This window comes from Bos javanicus, chromosome 16 (assembly GCF_032452875.1).
Source record: "Bos javanicus breed banteng chromosome 16, ARS-OSU_banteng_1.0, whole genome shotgun sequence".
In the NCBI taxonomy this organism is placed as follows: Eukaryota; Metazoa; Chordata; class Mammalia; order Artiodactyla; family Bovidae; genus Bos; species Bos javanicus.
Window position 1 is genome coordinate 59,001,221 of NC_083883.1, and position 16,857 is coordinate 59,018,077.

Here is a 16,857-nt window from a genome sequence, read left to right on the forward strand (position 1 = left end):
GCAGTGGTCCATGTAATCAGTTTGATTAGTTTTCTGTGATTATGGTTTTCATTCTGTCTGCCCTCTGATGGATAAGGATAAGAGGCTTATGGAAACTTCTTGATGGGAGAGACTGACTGTGGGAGAAACTGGGTCTTGTTTTGATGGGCAGGGCCGTGTTCAGTCAGTCAGTTCAGTTCAGTCAGTTCAGTTGCTCAGTCATGTCTGACTCTTTGCAACCCCATGGACTGCAGGTTGCCAGGCTTCCCTGCCCATCACCAACTCCCGGAGCTTACTCAAACTCATGTCCATCGAGTTGGTGATGCCATCCAACCATCTCATTCTTTGTCATCCCCTTCTTCTCCTGCCTTCAATCTTTCCCAGCATCAGGGTCTTTTCCAAGGAGTCAGTTCTTCCCATCCAGTGGCCAAAGTATTATCTTTAATCCAATATTCTGTTGATGGGCAGGACTGTTTTCCCTCCCTGTTGTTTGATCTGAGACCAAGCTATGGTAGGGGTAATGAAGATAATAGTGACCTCCTTCAAAAGGTCTTGTGCACACACTGTTATATTCCGTACCCCGACCCTGGAGCAGGCCACTGTTGACCCATGCCTCTGGCCACAGACTCCTGAGCATTCACAGGCAAGACTGGGTGAGTCTCTTGTGGGGTCACTGCTCCTTTCTCTTGGGTCCAGATGTGCACGAGGTTTTGTTTGTGCCCTCCAAGAGTCTGTTTCCCCAGTCCTGTGAAACTTCTGTAATCAAATCCCACTGGCCTCCAAAGTCAAATTCCCTGGGGGTTCTCAATCCCTTTGTCAGATTCCCAGGTTGGGAAATCTGCTGTGGGTCCTAAACTTTCTTAACAGTGCGAGAATTTATTTGGTATAATTGTTCTGCAGTTTGCAGGTTGTCCGCTCGGCAGCCTTATGGTGGGATTAATGGCAACCTCTCCAAGAGGGCTTACAGAATCAAGACTGCCAGGAGAAACATCAATAATCTCAGATACACAGATGACACCACCTTTATAGCAGAAAGCAAAGAAGAACTAAAGAGCCTCTTGATGAAAGTGAAAGAGGAGAGTGAAAAAGCTGTTTTAAAACTCAACATTCAACAAATGAAGATCATGGCATCTGGTCACATCACTTCATGGCAAATAGATGGGGAAACAATGCAAACAATGACAGACTTTCTTTTCTTGGGCTCCAAAATCACTGCAGATGGTAACCGCAGCCATGAAATTAAAAGACTCTTGCTCCTTGGAAGATAAGCTATGACCAGCTTAGACAGCATATTAAAAAGCAGAGACATTACTTTGCCAACAAGGGTCCATCTAGTCAAAGCTATGGTTTTTCCAGTAGTCATGTATGGATGTGAGAAGTGAGTGAAGTGAAGTGAAGGTGCTCAGTTGTGTCCGACTCTTTGTGACCCTGTGGACTGTAGCCCACCAGGCTCCTCCGTCCATGGGATTCTCCAGGCAAGAATAGTGGAGTGGGTTGCCATTTCCTTCTCCAGGGGATCTTCCCAACCCAGGGATCAAACCCAGGTTTCCCGCATTGCAGGCAGATGCTTTAACCTCTGAGCCACTGGACTATAAAGAAAGCTGAGCACCAAAAATTGATGCTTTTGAATTGTGGTGTTGGAGAAGACTCTTGAGAGTTCCTTGAATAGCAAGGAGACCCAACTAGTCCATCCTAAAGGAAATCAGTCCTGAATATTGATTGGAAGGACTGATGCTGAAACTGAAACTCCAATACTTTGGCCACCCGGTGCAAAGAACTGACCCATTGGAAAAGACCCTGACACTGGGAAAGATTGAAGGCAGGAGGAGAAGGGAATGACAGAGGATGAGATGGTTGGATGGCATAACCGACTTGATGGACATGAGCTTGAGCAAACTTCAAGAGTTGGTGATGGACAGGGAAGCCTGGCATCCTGCAGTCCATAGGGTCGCAAAAAGTTGGACACAACTGAGTGACTGAATTGAACTGATTTTTAAAGTCTCTATTGAATTTGTTATGATATATTACTTTTGCTTTGTGTCTTGCCTCTTTGGCCATGAGGCATGTGGGATCCTAGCTCCCTGAACAGGGATGGAACCCATACTTTCTGCATTAGAAGGCAAAGTCTCAACCACTGGACCACCAGGGAAGTCCCTTAACCAAGTCCCCAGTCCACTCTTATGGAGAGCAGGTGGGCTCGTGGCCCCACTCTGCCATGGGAGTTCTGAACAGAGCCCCACCTGGGACATGTGGGCACACCCCCATCTGAACTCCAGGTGGAGTCCAAGGAAGGTGACCATGCCCTGGAGAGGCTGGAGGCTTTAGATGTTGGGGCTGCTTACTCTGATCAGCAAAGCACTGAGTAGAGTGGGGCCAGAGACTGACACAACCAGTGTAAAGCCTAAGGATGGTGACCTGGATGCATACACTCCATGAAATTTGGGGAATAAAGACAGAATCATGGAGAAGGAAATGGCAATCCACTCCAGTATTCTTGCCTGAGAAATCCCATAGACAGAGGAGCCTGGTGGGCTACAGTCCACAGGGTTGCAAAGAGTTGGAAATGACTTAGAGACTAAGCAACTACAACAATATAATTTTTTTATTCTTACATGTAATTTGATAACAAAATAGGCTAACAATTGTACAAAAAAAAAAAAAAAGAATCAAAGAGAGATGCTTTGACATCACTGCTGGGATGCATAATGCTTCTGAGTTTGGTTGGTGTAGCGACTGACCTCACTCTGTATGTAATACCATGTTTAAAGCCCATAAAGGTCAAACTATGACATACTCACTCAAAAATCCATAACACTTATGCATCTTAATCCCAAAGCCTTCTGCCCTCTCCCTCAGACAAAAAGGAGGGAGGAAACAAAAGGCTGAATCCTTTAATAAACGTTTGGTGTCAGAGCTCCTGCTGGGATCCCACACACCCCTGTCTCCCTCATGGTGTTGGAGCAGCAGACGTCACCTTAAGTTCACCCTAAGCCAACTCTGGGAGTGGGAGCCAGAGCCCAGAAGGGCTCAGATACTGTTCTGTGAAGCCCTGGCTGCTGTCAGCCACAGTCCAATGTACCAACAAACAGAACAGCTGATTCATCCCAAGTTAGAAGGCTCCTTGACTCATCTTTGTCGCTATTCATGGACGTCAGCAGCAGCAAGAGGTATCAGGAGAATCATAAATAGCAGGGCAGCATTAAGAGGCTTTTGACCTCCCTGGATGTACCATGGGGACCCCAAAGCAATATTGGGGAGGGCTACTGACATCAGCCTCTCATGTAGTCAAGACTTTTAATAAACTTCCACAGATACTTGAAAGACTCACAGCTGATTTTACAAAAGAAAGAAAGTGAAGTTGCTCAGTCGTGTCCGACTCTTTGCAACCCCATGGAATGTAGCCTACCAGGCTCCTCTGTCCATGGAATTTTCCAGGCAAGAGTACTGGAGTGGGTTGCTATTTCCTTCTCCAGGGGATCTTCCCGACCCAGGGATTGAACTCAGGTCTTCCACATTGTAGGCAGACGCTTTACTGTCTGAGCCACCAGGGAAGCCCCTGCTTTGTCCATCCTCAGACTCCTCAGCAAGGCAGAGAGCCCCCACCAACTTATAAATCCTTCCATATCGCCAACTTGATTGTGACATGTCTGAAAGCACAATTCTACTTCTATGTCTGAATGTACATTTATATGAGGTATTTTGCTTTAAGGTATACTCTAACATGTATACATACAACTCTACTACATATGGCAAAGTTGAAGCCAAGCAGGAGACACAGGGAAGAGAAGATAGCATGTTTGCTAATCGGTGTCCTGTTTATATTTCTTTTGTCAAGTTTTAAGCACATTTTTGTTTTCATCAATGTTTATCTTCACGAAACCCAGCAATACCACTCAGGAAAGGCTAATGTGAGTGTATTTCACCTTAATTTGTAAACACCACATGCCTGTATTATAGCAAGAGCAATCTTTATCAATGCCTTCCTTAAGTGACAATTGTAATCAATCTATGGGAGTCTAACAAAAACTAGCAAACCATTGTCTTTCACTCTGCGAATAGGACCTTATCACTTCTACCTATTGTTAGAGTCTAGTCTGTTTGGGATCTGCAGGCAAAATGAGGAGAATGTACTAATCAGGGTCACTAGACTGTGGCCTCCAGGCCAAATGTGGCCCACTGCCTGTTTTTATAAATAAAGCTCTATTGGAACACAGCCGCATACACTATTCATACAGTGTGTATGGCTGCTTTGGCACTATGATGGCAAGAGTTGGATAGTTGCAACAAAGCTTAAATGGCCTTCAAAGCTGAACATGTTTACCATTTGGCCCTTTACAGATCCTTGGCCTAATTTTCTGCCTTTAGCCATGCTAGGGGTCTCTCTGTGGGCATAAGCTGGCTCTATCTACTAGGCATAAATCTAGCCTTCTCCAACCAAGCCCCATGGGTGTGAGTTTGTGGTCATAAATATGGGCAAACTTCAGGTCTGTGAGAGAATCCCAAAGCTTTAGGGAGGGGCAGAAGGCGAGGGAAGACAGCAAGATCTGGAGGAAAGATAACATCATTAGGAATAAGAATCTGAGTTTTTCCGCCAGTGCTGACCTGAATATCCCCCACCATTATGTATATGCCTTCTTTTGGCTGTTGAGAATGTAATAACAATCTTTGTATCTGTGGATACATGGGCAGAAAAGGAATTCCCATAATGACATCATTTGGTTTGATGAAAAAAATAAATGAGTGAAGTTCTTCCAGGGAAGTTTAGAGCTGAGATTATCATGCTAAACTACAGGATAGCTGCTAGGAAACCCTGTAAACAACAAAACTGAAGTTGACTTAACAATGCCCTGGATGTATATGACCACGTCCCAGCTTTGTCATGGGCACCTCCTGTGGCCCTGATGGCCCTAATTGCCTCAGTCTTCTCCCTGAGCCAAACTCCTCGAGGACTCCTCTAAGAGGTTGCTATGATCCCACCTGCTTTCCTGGCTCCCCAAGGCAGAGGGCCCCTGGGTAACACACTGCACACAGAAATTGTTACAGCTAGCTTACATGGCATCGCAAGAGTTTATCTAGGTGATATTTACTAGGCATCTCCCAGGGGCCAGGCACATAGGAAGTGCTTAATAAGAATCATCTCATTTAATCATCATACCAGCCCTAAGAGGTAGAATCTATTATTATTCCCATTCTATAGATAAGAAAAGTGAGAATAGAGAGATTGAGCAATTTTTGCCAAGGTCACTGGAATATCTAGTCAGTGGAGGAATGAGGATTTAATTTTGTGGTCTTTCTGGTAGCAAAACCATTGCTATAAACTACCAGAGCTAGACCATAGAACTACACAGTACTACACATAGGACTTACCGTCTTCACTGGCTTCTTGGCTTCTCAGTGACTTTTGCTCAGATCCAACCTCAGGCTTCTATAATGCTTGGTCTTGTGGTCCAATCTAGTTCTTCACTCTTTGAAGTGGCTTAGAGACTCCAGCATAACAATACCTTGCCCAATTCTCTATGTGTCTTCCTAACCTCCATTAAGTAAAGGTTTCTTGCTGTGCTACCCAAAAGAAGCACATTTGTTCCACAGCCTGCAAAACTGGAGAAGCCAGCCAACTCTCATGCCACCAAGCTGCAGTCTTAATGTCAGAGTCAAGTCTGAAGTCAGATGTACTTGTCTTGAAAACTGGTTCCACCTGCGTGACCTTGGGTCTGTAATTTACTTTCTGTCTCAGTGTTCATATCCAAAATATGGGAGAATTAATGTCTATTTCACAAAGCTGCTACAGAAATTGCTATTGTTCCTGAAGATAATCCCATACATTGTCTGGAACAGAATGAGTGAAGGGACAGCTTCGTTACTATGACTATTACCAACTCTTAATATTGAGTTAAACCCCACAGAGGTCATGATGCTTGCTTTCAAATAGATCTTCAGGGATTTTTGAAACTAAGTATTTAAAAGTAAATTGTTGGCATCTATATCAAAACTAAGCTAAATTGCTGAAGAGAATATTACATCAAGTTGTTAACAGATATTAGTATCCTTAAAAGATATTAGTATCCTAGTGAAAATTTGGCCTCTTAGCTATTTTCCTTGCTGTCTGGAAAAATGAGGGTAACTGAAGGCCTCTGTGAGCTTCAGGAAAGAGAAGAACAGAATTATAAAGAGGGTATAAAGAATGGGATGGAATGGGAAAGCACTTGGCACACAGTTCTGCTGAAGATCATCATCAAATGTTAAGTGTTAATGATATGATTGAATGTTCCTTGAAAGTACAATCTTGTCTTATGAATTTTCTCTCTCCATAATTAAAAAAAAGTACCTGAAGCCTGCCATGAAAGGATCAATGACTAAATGAATGAATGCATTGATGATTTTTTTAAAATCAATGACAGGTCAGTAATGCTTTAAAAATGTTTTTTGGTGTTTTTTTTTTTTGTTTTTTTTTTTTAGTTTCTAGAAATTAACTGCAAAAGTGTGAGAACATATATATGAAGAAGCCTAAATTTACTGTTACTTGACTTTCACAATTTTAGAGTTGGGAGTTCCCAACTTCCCTCATTCCTTCTCTGCCAATAAACCTGCTGCCAGCTGTGAGAGAGAGTGGCTGAAGCCAAGGTTAGCAGGTGGGGTCAGCAGAGCTGAACAGACTCTGAGCTTTCGGCTTAGCTGCCTGGTAGAGCCACAGAAAGACAGACCTGAAGCCCACCCCAGCTGTGGGTCCTAGCACTCATAGAGTGACTGGCTTTAGAATAAAAACGGGACACGTGTCAAATGAGTTCCAGCAGACAGAATAACAAAACCCAGTAAAAGGGCATGTAATGAAAATATCTTGGGCACTCACCATGGACCAGATATGAACTGGGTACTTCTTAGACTGTATCATGATTGTGCTTAGTCCCTCGGTTGTGTCTGACTCTTTGCAACCCAATGGACTACAGCCTGCCAAGTCCCTCTGTCCGTGGGATTTCCCAGGAAAGAAACTGGAGTGGGTTGTCATTTCCTCCTCCAGATCTTCCCAACCCGGGGATCAAACCCATGACTTCTGCATTGGCAGGCAGATTCTTTACCACTTGAGCTCCCTCTTAGAGTATATAGACTCTGACAACTGCCTCAGTTCAAATCTTAGCTCTGCAACCTTAGAGTGGTTTCACTTTAGGCAGGTTACTTAGCTTGTCTGTTCCTCAATCCATTCATCTGTAAAATGAGATAATAAATTCTACCTAAGGATGTTGTGGAAAAAGCAAGAGAGTTCCAGAAAAGCATCTATTTCTGCTTTATTGACTATGCCAAAGCCTTTGACTGTGTGGATCACAATAAACTGTGGAAAATTCTGAAAGAGATGGGAATACCAGACCACCTGATCTGCCTCTTGAGAAATTTGTATGCAGGTCAGGAAGCAACAGTTAGAACTGGACATGGAACAATGGACTGGTTCCAAATAGGAAAAGGAGTTTGTCAAGGCTGTATATTGTCACCCTGTTTATTTAATTTATATGCAGAGTACATCATGAGAAATGCTGGGCTGGAAGAAACACAAGCTGGAATCAAGATTGCAGGGAGAAACATCAATAACCTCAGATATGCAGATGACACCACCCTTATGGCAGAAAGTGAAGAGGAACTAAAAAGCCTCTTGATGAAAGTGAAAGTGGAGAGTGAAAAAGTTGGCTAAAAGCTCAACATTCAGAAAACGAAGATCATGGCATCCGGTCCCACCACTTCATGGGAAATAGATGGGGAAACAGTGTCAGACTTTATTTTTCTGGGCTCCAAAATCACTGCAGGTGGTGACTGCAGCCATGAAATTAGAAGACGCTTACTCCTTGGAAGGAAAGTTATGACCAACCTAGATAGCATATTCAAAAGCAGAGACATTACTTTGCCAACAAAGGTTCGTCTAGTCAAAGCTACAGTTTTTCCTATGGTCATGTATGGATGTGAGAGTTGGACTGTGAAGGAGGCTGAGCGCCGAAGAATTGATGCTTTGGAACTGTGGTGTTGGAGAAGACTCTTGAGAGTCCCTTGGACTGCAAGGAGATCCAACCAGTCCATTCTGAAGGAGATCAGCCCCGGGATTTCTTTGGAAGGAATGATGCTAAAGCTGAAACTCCAGTACTTTGGCCACCTCATGCGAAGAGTTGACTCATTGGAAAAGACTCTGATGCTGGGAGGGATTGGGTGCAGGAGGAGAAGGGGACGACAGAGGATGAGATGGCTGGATGGCATCACTGACTCGATGGACGTGAGTCTGAGTGAACTCCGGGAGTTGGTGATGAACAGGGAGGCCTGGCGTGCTGTGATTCATGGGGTCGCAAAGAGTCGGACACGACTGAGCAACTGATCTGATCTGAAGGATATTGTGACATGAATGACAAATAAATGGATGCATTTTGAAAGTACTTAGTAGTAAACACATAGTAAGTGCAAAATAAGATCGTGATGATGGTGGTGGTGGTGGTGGTGGTGGTGAGATCTTCCGATCCATCAACATCTCTACAACTGAGACTGTGTTGCCTACTGTGTTAAATGAGTGAATCAGGGACTCATGGCTTCTCAGCCTCCAATAAAGGAAACGGTTCCAAGCTGTATCTGGAGCAGAAGTCCACCATTTTCTGTGTCACCTAAGCCAACCTCTTCATAATAACAGCCAACAGAAGGAGGTTTGTTTAGGTTGCATCCACCTATGGGCTATTCGACAGGAAAGTCTCTGAAGATACAGAACTATGGTAACCAGCGAGGTCCATCCACTTGTTTCCCTAAGCTAGAATAACAGTGGCAGAAAGAGGGGAAGCTGGCAGCCCAGGAATAACATGAGAAACCTCGTAAAGCTGAGAGGAGTCAGGCGAGGTCTGAAGTGAGGTGACCTAATGAGTGAATGGATAGTATGAACATTTAATAAAGGCATCAAAATGGGGACATTTACAGTGTAGACTGGACAAAGTTTCCCATTCATGGCCACAGGAGCAACAGAAACAGGTGCAAAAAGCCAAACCACAAAGTGCTGAGGCTGGGGGCTCACAAGATGACTTGGATCCTGCCCAACCCACCAGTCTCAGGTTTCATGAAATTTTGCTTTTAAGATTTTTTTTTTCAATATCAGAAGATTCCTGTCTCCCTTACCTCCCTATGAATTTCTACAGTAAAACTTCATTACAGAGATGGTCTGAGTAGATCTCCAGTCTTTAAAGCTAAAAAGTTTAATTAATACATTCATGTCACAGATGAGGTCATGAAGGCTCCCCAAAGGATAGCCTTCTTTTAAAGGATAAAATGTTAAAGCCAGAACCTGAAGACCACCTTCCAACTAAATGTAAGGTTTCTTTCCACTATACCACAGTTCCCACTCTACAGGAATGGGGGAGGGTAGCCAGCAAGACGGATAGCTAATCAACTGCAATGGCTAATAGATTCACAAGTTCCTGCATCTGCTGCATCTTGGCAAGAGATGCACTGCCAGACCACGGTGCCAGGTGGGGGAGGTTTGCAAGGCAATTGTCCCGCGGCTTTTGGAATAGCCCTCAAATGGACCTGGGGGTCTTGCACATCAGACTGTTGAGACAACCAAAAAGCAAAGCATTTGTGTTATTTAGGGGTCTTGCTATTTTAGGAACTGCCCACCATTTTCCTAATGGGAGGCCAGGAACACAAAGATGGGTTTGGCAGGGGAACAGTGTGGCCAATAAGTCAGTCTAGCCCCATCATGGATGGCTTGAGTCCCTAGATAAGCTCCTTGGACTGAATCAGGACCTGTCTTTTTGTACCTTCCAATTTATTACTCGAGTTCTGTTCTTTGTGGTAACACAAAATGTCTTAACTCCTCTATCTGGTTCTTAAAGATCAGAAGGACCAGCTCTGATAAATTAGGGCCTGCTCTCTTCAACTAAACAAATAATATCAATTGAAAAGAAAGATGCAAAAGTGACTCTGAAGAATGAGATTGCTAACCAATTTTTGGTAACAGGTTTGCTGAACATTAAAGGTGCTGAAAGGAAAAGCATCTTGCCCTGTTTCCCTCGCGCACGTACATTTAATAAGTACCTGACAGTCTCAGTGGCATATAACGATGACCATGCTTACAACTGCTCTTCTCTGCCCTAGAAATGGTTGAGCTTGAGGAGGGAAATGAAGACAGCTTCAAGCAAAGTAATATGTGACTCTAGACAACTGAAGTGAACTTGATTAAGGATGCTCAGGTAGGAGCAAGAATGCGTCTTCTGGCACAAGTGGCCTGTCATCCTGGAAACACAGCCCTAGGGCTCCCCACATGTGTGTTCTCTGGGCTTTGCGCTAACTCAGCCTGAAGAGTGACCTACCCAGAATGGAACTTCCAGAACCTTATTTTCTAAATTGTTTCTCCCAGAAGAAAACTATGTGTCTTGGGCTTACCTGGGGCTCCCAGAAACAAGAAGCTTGCGGACCCCTGAGGAGCCAGCAGTTGAAGGCTGTAAGAACTGGCTGACGCTGGCCAGTGGGCTCTACACAGGGGCTAGTGGTTCTGAGCAGCACCCAGCCTTGATTGATGGGTTCTCCTCACAAAACTCTCAGGAGGAATAGACAAATGCTTAGATTTTTTTTCCCCTCAATTGTGAACTGTGCCTGAGAAGAGTGAACTATAAAAGATATCATCTAACAGTGGGAGTTATCATATATATATGTGTGTATACATATAAACACAAACACACATATATCAAACTGAAGCATTTTTGAAAGGCTACTTGCTGTGAAAAATATACTTAACCAACCCATATGCATATAGGAAGTCTATTAACACTGTCATCTTTAATTACGAACATGAAATATGTAGATAATACATTAAAATTACATTATGCACTGTAAAATTCTTTTGCACACTTTAAGAAGAAAAATGTAGATCACATGGTAAATTAGCAAAATTACAACATGAAAATTTAAATTCATAGGCTGATTATCTAATGTAAACTTGTATTAAAACCTGATCTTCAGTGGAGTAAATGATTTGCTAATAACTGAAGAATTCCTTGACTTTGGTTTAAGCTCACATATCAGTTTACAATTGATTTTGTTTTCACTTGTTCAAGAGCTTGCAAAATAGTATCCTTGTGCGCTTTTGTAGTTTTAAGTGTCAATTATCTGGCTAAATTCGAAATAAATCTCTTCAGCCAAGTTTGAATCATGCAAGAGGTTAAAATACATCGTGTGACCCTCTAAGCAATAATATAAGATTTCTGGAGGGAAATCCAATTGTTTTATGTGAGGAAGAAATAGTACCTCCTTGGAAAAAATAATTCAAAAGTTTTAGGATATGATTGAAAAATAAGAAAAGCAAAAGGTTTTTCAAAGTTTTAAATTGCCAAGTTCTCAGCTGAGGTATTGGTTTTCTGTAAGCTCAAGATTTTGCTGATGGTATATTTACACTGGGCACAGTGTAAGAAGGACTTACCAATTCTCATCCATACAGTGTCAAAAGGATACACAAAAGGGTTTTTCTTGGCATCTCATTCTCTCATTACTTACATTTTGTGTGTAAAACAAAACACAGCCAACAGTGAATGCAAAATATAAAAATAAACAGTGGTCCCTGCACTGAGGTAATATGGATGAGAAAAGTGTAAATACAAAATGAAAGAAATGCAAACTTTAAGGTGTTCACAGAACCATTAATTCCCTCTGCACATATTGGAAATATTTAGGATTATCAGTTAAGCTTTTATATATACATTTTCTTAACAAGAGAGAAAAGGTTGGGTATATTCATGTTTTGATAATAACCTTAACTTTTCTCTTTTTTGAATTATGCTATTTGGATCCAACTGAAAACCTCATCAGTATTGATCACTACAGTTAATGAAAAATAGCCCTGCTATTGTTATTTCATAACTAACAGGGTTTGGGTAATAAGATTTCATTTAAGTGCCTTTTGCTGCCCAACACTGTTACTAGTCAAAGGACTTTGCTACCTTCTAACACTTATACTGCTGTCATGGAGGAGCCTCAAATGGCTGCCTACTTACTTCCAAAGGATACTGCATAAAGAGTATCAGATAGTCTACCAGTCCCTGAGTTTCTTAAGAAGAAACCATCAGAGACTCTGGGAACGACATCTTCAAACAGGATACCCTCAGGCTTGATTTCTAAGCTGAGGGCAGATACACAACTTCAGACTTTGAAACTGTTTCTAGAATAGAATGTAAAGGATAGGAGAGGCCGAGTCTGAGGGTGGATGGAATAGGGCTGGAGGAAGGTGGGATGGGAAGAGGCGCTGTGGGAGGCTCCACTGACCACATCGTCTCTGCAAGGATGGGAGGCAGCACTTAGGTCTTCAGTTTGCCTGGGGAGCCCTGTGCTCCTGCAGAAGTCATAGGCTTTCCTGAATTTTCCACAGAGGTGTGGGTCTATCCACATCCGAGGGCAAGTCGGAGACACATACAAGACTTGCCCACCCTCACGCTTTGCCCAAGCCCTTCTAAGGGCTGCTCTGCCCGCTCCAGTTCAGTTGAAAATAACATGGCATAAACTAAAGTCAAGCTGAAGGAGTAATCTCATTTTATTTGGAAAGCTGAACGTCACTGTTGGTCTGTCATGGGTAACCAGTAGCATATGAAGGAAAGAGCTCAGAGTCCCAGGTTTAAGGCTGATTTTTGTTCTTTCCAATTCCTTGTCCACTGTCCATTAATTTCTGCTCAGGAAAACTCAACAAAAAGCATTAGCAATACAGGACTTTTCCTAAGGGTTGTTACATTCTAAGGACACCATCTATTTCCTCAAATTATTTGGCATCCTTGATCAGCCACCCATCGCCATAAATATGTGCACACATACGCATCTACACACTCACACTTCTCTAGCGAACCTATCGGAGCATCTCATTCTGCGGACAGAGGGCGGGGTCCTTGCTGTGGTGAAGATAGGGTGTGGCAGCCAGGACAGCTTCAGTCTGTCTTCCCTCAGAAGCTCACAGCACTCCCCCTATCCCCACGAAACATACCTTCTGACACCTCATCAGTCCTAAGCTCATACTTTGGGTCTTTCTTTCAGACACAACCACATCCAACAGGAATTCCTGGGAATCTCTTTACAGTTCTCTTCACCCTAAACATTTTTGTGGTGTTCTCTGAAATGGCCTTGGACCAAAAGAAACCAAACAAAAACTATCCAAGACAAAGACCACTTCCCACATTGATGGGAAGCTGTGGATGGCCGGTGGGAAGTCCACCATCGTGCCTTTCTTTTCAATCAGACCATATGATAAACACAAGAACAATGCAGCTCCTACCTCTGTCTCCCTAGTCAATGCCAGGGAGGCCACTGGCGATCTGCTCGTTCTCACCACAATCTGGAAACTGCAAGCTACACTGAAGAAAACAAGCTTCCTCGAGAGAGGAAACGCTGGTCTTTAATGAAGGATGTACAGGTACTCTAGCTCTTATGTTGTAAACCTCAATTAGCACAATAATCTCATTTACCCATTCACTTTCTGGCATATCTGAGGTTGACCATTTGCTATGGAAAGACTCTTCTCAACCACATAGTTTCAACAAACTAGAGCAGCTTACACATATACAGGTAATCTATCAAATAAGTCATTCCTGGAGACACTGGCTGAAGGAGAAACAGAAGACTTGCCTTTTGAGATTTTATGGGGATATCTTCCACGCCAAATAGTTAGATAATGGAAATTCTAATATATCTAAAACATGCTCAGTTTTCCCCAATCTAATACACAAAGCTAAATAGCACATAGTGATGGTTCAAGAGTAATAGATTAATTACAGTTTAGACCAAGACCTCATTTGGTTTGAAAGAGCCCATCCTCTCCCATACACAGACAATCAGTCAAGTCTCAGCTTGCTTTCAGGCTACCCTCAGAGCAGGTGATGTATTGATTTTACTAATAAAAATATTGAGTGAGTCAGGCATTTTTCATTTCTACTGGGAAACACATTCATTTATTCCACAAATAATTGTTTAGTACTATGTGAATACATTATTCCAGGTATTGAAGATATACCAATGAACAAAACAATATCAAACAAAACCCATGCCTGTCACCGTAGCACTTAATGTCTGTCTAGTGAGACTCTAAAATATAGAATGTTAGAGAAAATTCTCTAATTTTCAGAAGGGATGCTGATGGGATGTTTCTGAGCTGGACTAGTGGGAGAGGCAAGGCTCTATTTATTGGCATGTCCTTTACTGTAAGAGGACAGAAAGCCAGGACTAACTTTCTCCCAGCTGGGAGAAGATACCTCAGGAGCAGCAAGCAGATTGGGCAATCCAGTCACTCAGCAAACATTCATGGAGAAACTATTAGAAGATATTCTGATCTAACTGAATAATCCCTTTCTAAGACAATCCAATGCCCCCATCTGAGGTTGTCTCTGATTTGTAACAGTTACTCCCTATCTAGGCATGTTCCTAGAGAACTGTCAGGGAGTGGTGCTGTGGAAATAACTGCAATTTTTACTTACACCACAGGTGGAGACATTTCCCATAAATGAGAAATCAACTTATGCACAAGATCAATGATGAGATTGTGGAGATGGATCCTCCAGGGCTGTGGCACCCACGTTCTTAAGGTCAAGGTAGTATAGCCTGAGAGGCTATGGTTGCACTGTTCTTACCATGACTGAGATGTGCAGGATTCTCAGCTCCTCTTCTGCTGACTCATGCTGGGGTTCTTCAGTTGGGTCTTGCCCAGGGAGGCTTGGGGCACCATCCTGGTGGTGGATGTGAAAAAGTAAAGTGCCATTCTCCAGCCACTGCTGCCTCCAGCGCACCAGAGGGATGTCCTCCGTGTTCCCTGAGATCTCTAGAGCACAGACACCAAAGGCACAGGTCAGAATTCCGAGTGGACCAGTCCACATCTATGGTTTCATCTTCTTTTAAGACACTGCCTCTGATTAGTCAATGTCAGCTGAAGACAACAAAGGGTTTCTAACTACAGTTGAGTCAGGCTTACTGCTGCTTCAAATCTCAAGGAGGGGAAGAGGCCCTGAGAAGAACAGAATTAATCCCCCATAAACTAATGGCCCGGGCTCCCGCCCATTGAGAAAAATACACAGGTAAGAATTCAAGTTTTTCACCATATTTCTATGATCAACAGCATCCTTTACTCACCACAGTTTGAATACCCTGATGACCCACTGAGGTAAACATAAGGTTGTTTGCCTCTTGTAAATTTGAAAGTGTGAGTTCCCTAGCAATTACTCGTAGACACCAGTGAGTCTACCAAGGAGAGAGTTAGTAATTACCGTGCAGAGAACTGGCACTTATGGAAGAGTCCTGGGAGGGTACTGCAGAGCAACTGGAGCTGGCAGGTTATTTCTAAAACCACCATCATCTGCTACTTAGTCCACTGGAGATGTCTGATACTGGCTTTTGGCAGGTAATATTTTAATTCCCTTTAACTTTTCTCTTCATTTTTGCAGAGCAAAGGTGATGTACATGAGAGGATGATGAAGAAGTGGGCCCTTATCACAGACTTAAGCACTCATCTGCTTCCTGAGCTCTAGATGCAGGCACTGAGATAACTAACATCAACAATGAATACCAATGTACGCAAACCAGTTATGCACTCTGCACGATAGGAGCTCAGCTGTGCTGCAGAAGTATACTGCTATATGTCTCTTCCTCTAATATTCCTAAGCAGTATTGTATCAAAGTTTTGAGACATCCCACTATAGAAAGAACCTGATTAACCCAGCATTCTTGAGCTTCATTTGGCCCTAACACCATTTTTTTCCCCTTAACAACTACTATCGTCCTCAAAAACTAATATTCTGCTGAACATACTTGGCAAACCATTGCTTTAAAATTTTCATTTTTTTTGAAAGGCATGGCTTCTTCTCCCAAAATTTATCACCTTTGACCAAAAAATTCAATATACATAAAAAAGATTTAATAAGATCCATCTAGAAGAGTATTTTCATCAAGTACCACAATCATAAAGAGGAAAGCAATTTTAAATATTTATCGAGTTTATAAATATCTTTCACTATTTGTGGGAGTGTACAAATGATGTTCTGCTGTATGTATTTACTTATATATTTATTCTTTAATTTATTTAACCTACACGCACTGGATATATGCTGCATATGCACCGGCACTGCTCTAGACACCCAGAGACTAAACTGAATGAAATCCTCGACAAGTTCTCCAAAGCAACCCACTGTGAGTGAATGTGTCCTGTGACACCACATGCGTAAAAGCTTTGTGGAGACAGAAGGAGAGAGTAATCTTGCTTGGATAGAGGGTGGACGATGGAAGGAAAGAAGACTTGCCAAAAGAAGATGTTATGGTGTTGGGCCTTGAAGACTGGACTTTGTTAAGTAGACAGAGATGTGGGGAATGGACATTCAGACACGGATAGGAGAATACGGAGAAGGAAGAGGAGGACTGTTGGGCTGGTCAGCTGTCTATGCTCTCGAAGTGACTGGCACGGAGGACACTGCAGTGGGCAGAGGGTATGAGAATGGAACATGCCCTGCAGCCCAGCCCGGCCTTCCCCCAGGCACAGCTCCATTCGTTAAGTGAGGAAGTGACACGGGCTTCCCAAATCCACCTTTCCTCTAAGGATTTTTTAAGATTTCCGGGTAAACAGACACCCTTGGGCACACCTCTGTGGGTACCTGGGTCGACCTGTGGCTACCACACCATGCTTCATCACAAGCCCTGCAATCACAAACCCCACTCCCCAGCACTTACACTTTCTAAGCACTCAGGCCTCCACATCAAAGCACTGGAAGATTCCTCCTGGGAGACACTCTTCCCCTTCCCAGGTCTGTTTCCTGCAGCTGCGGTAGAAACCAAACTCTATCTCCTCCTCACCACAGACATAAAAGTCACAGGCAGGGATGGACATGTACACACTGCTGTATTTAAAATGGATAACCA

The 16,857-nt window shown here is 43.1% G+C and overlaps 1 protein-coding gene across 2 annotated transcripts in view; it reads right to left on the reverse strand.

Moving 5' to 3' along the window:
• The window catches only part of ASTN1 (astrotactin 1), a 356,850-nt gene that overhangs the window by 217,977 nt on the left and 122,016 nt on the right, over positions 1 to 16,857 (reverse strand). For both annotated transcript variants that reach the window (XM_061383286.1, XM_061383285.1), the window contains exon 2: positions 14,586 to 14,773. In XM_061383286.1, the coding sequence (XP_061239270.1) occupies positions 14,586 to 14,773 (188 nt within the window). The remainder of the gene's footprint in view (positions 1 to 14,585; positions 14,774 to 16,857) is intronic.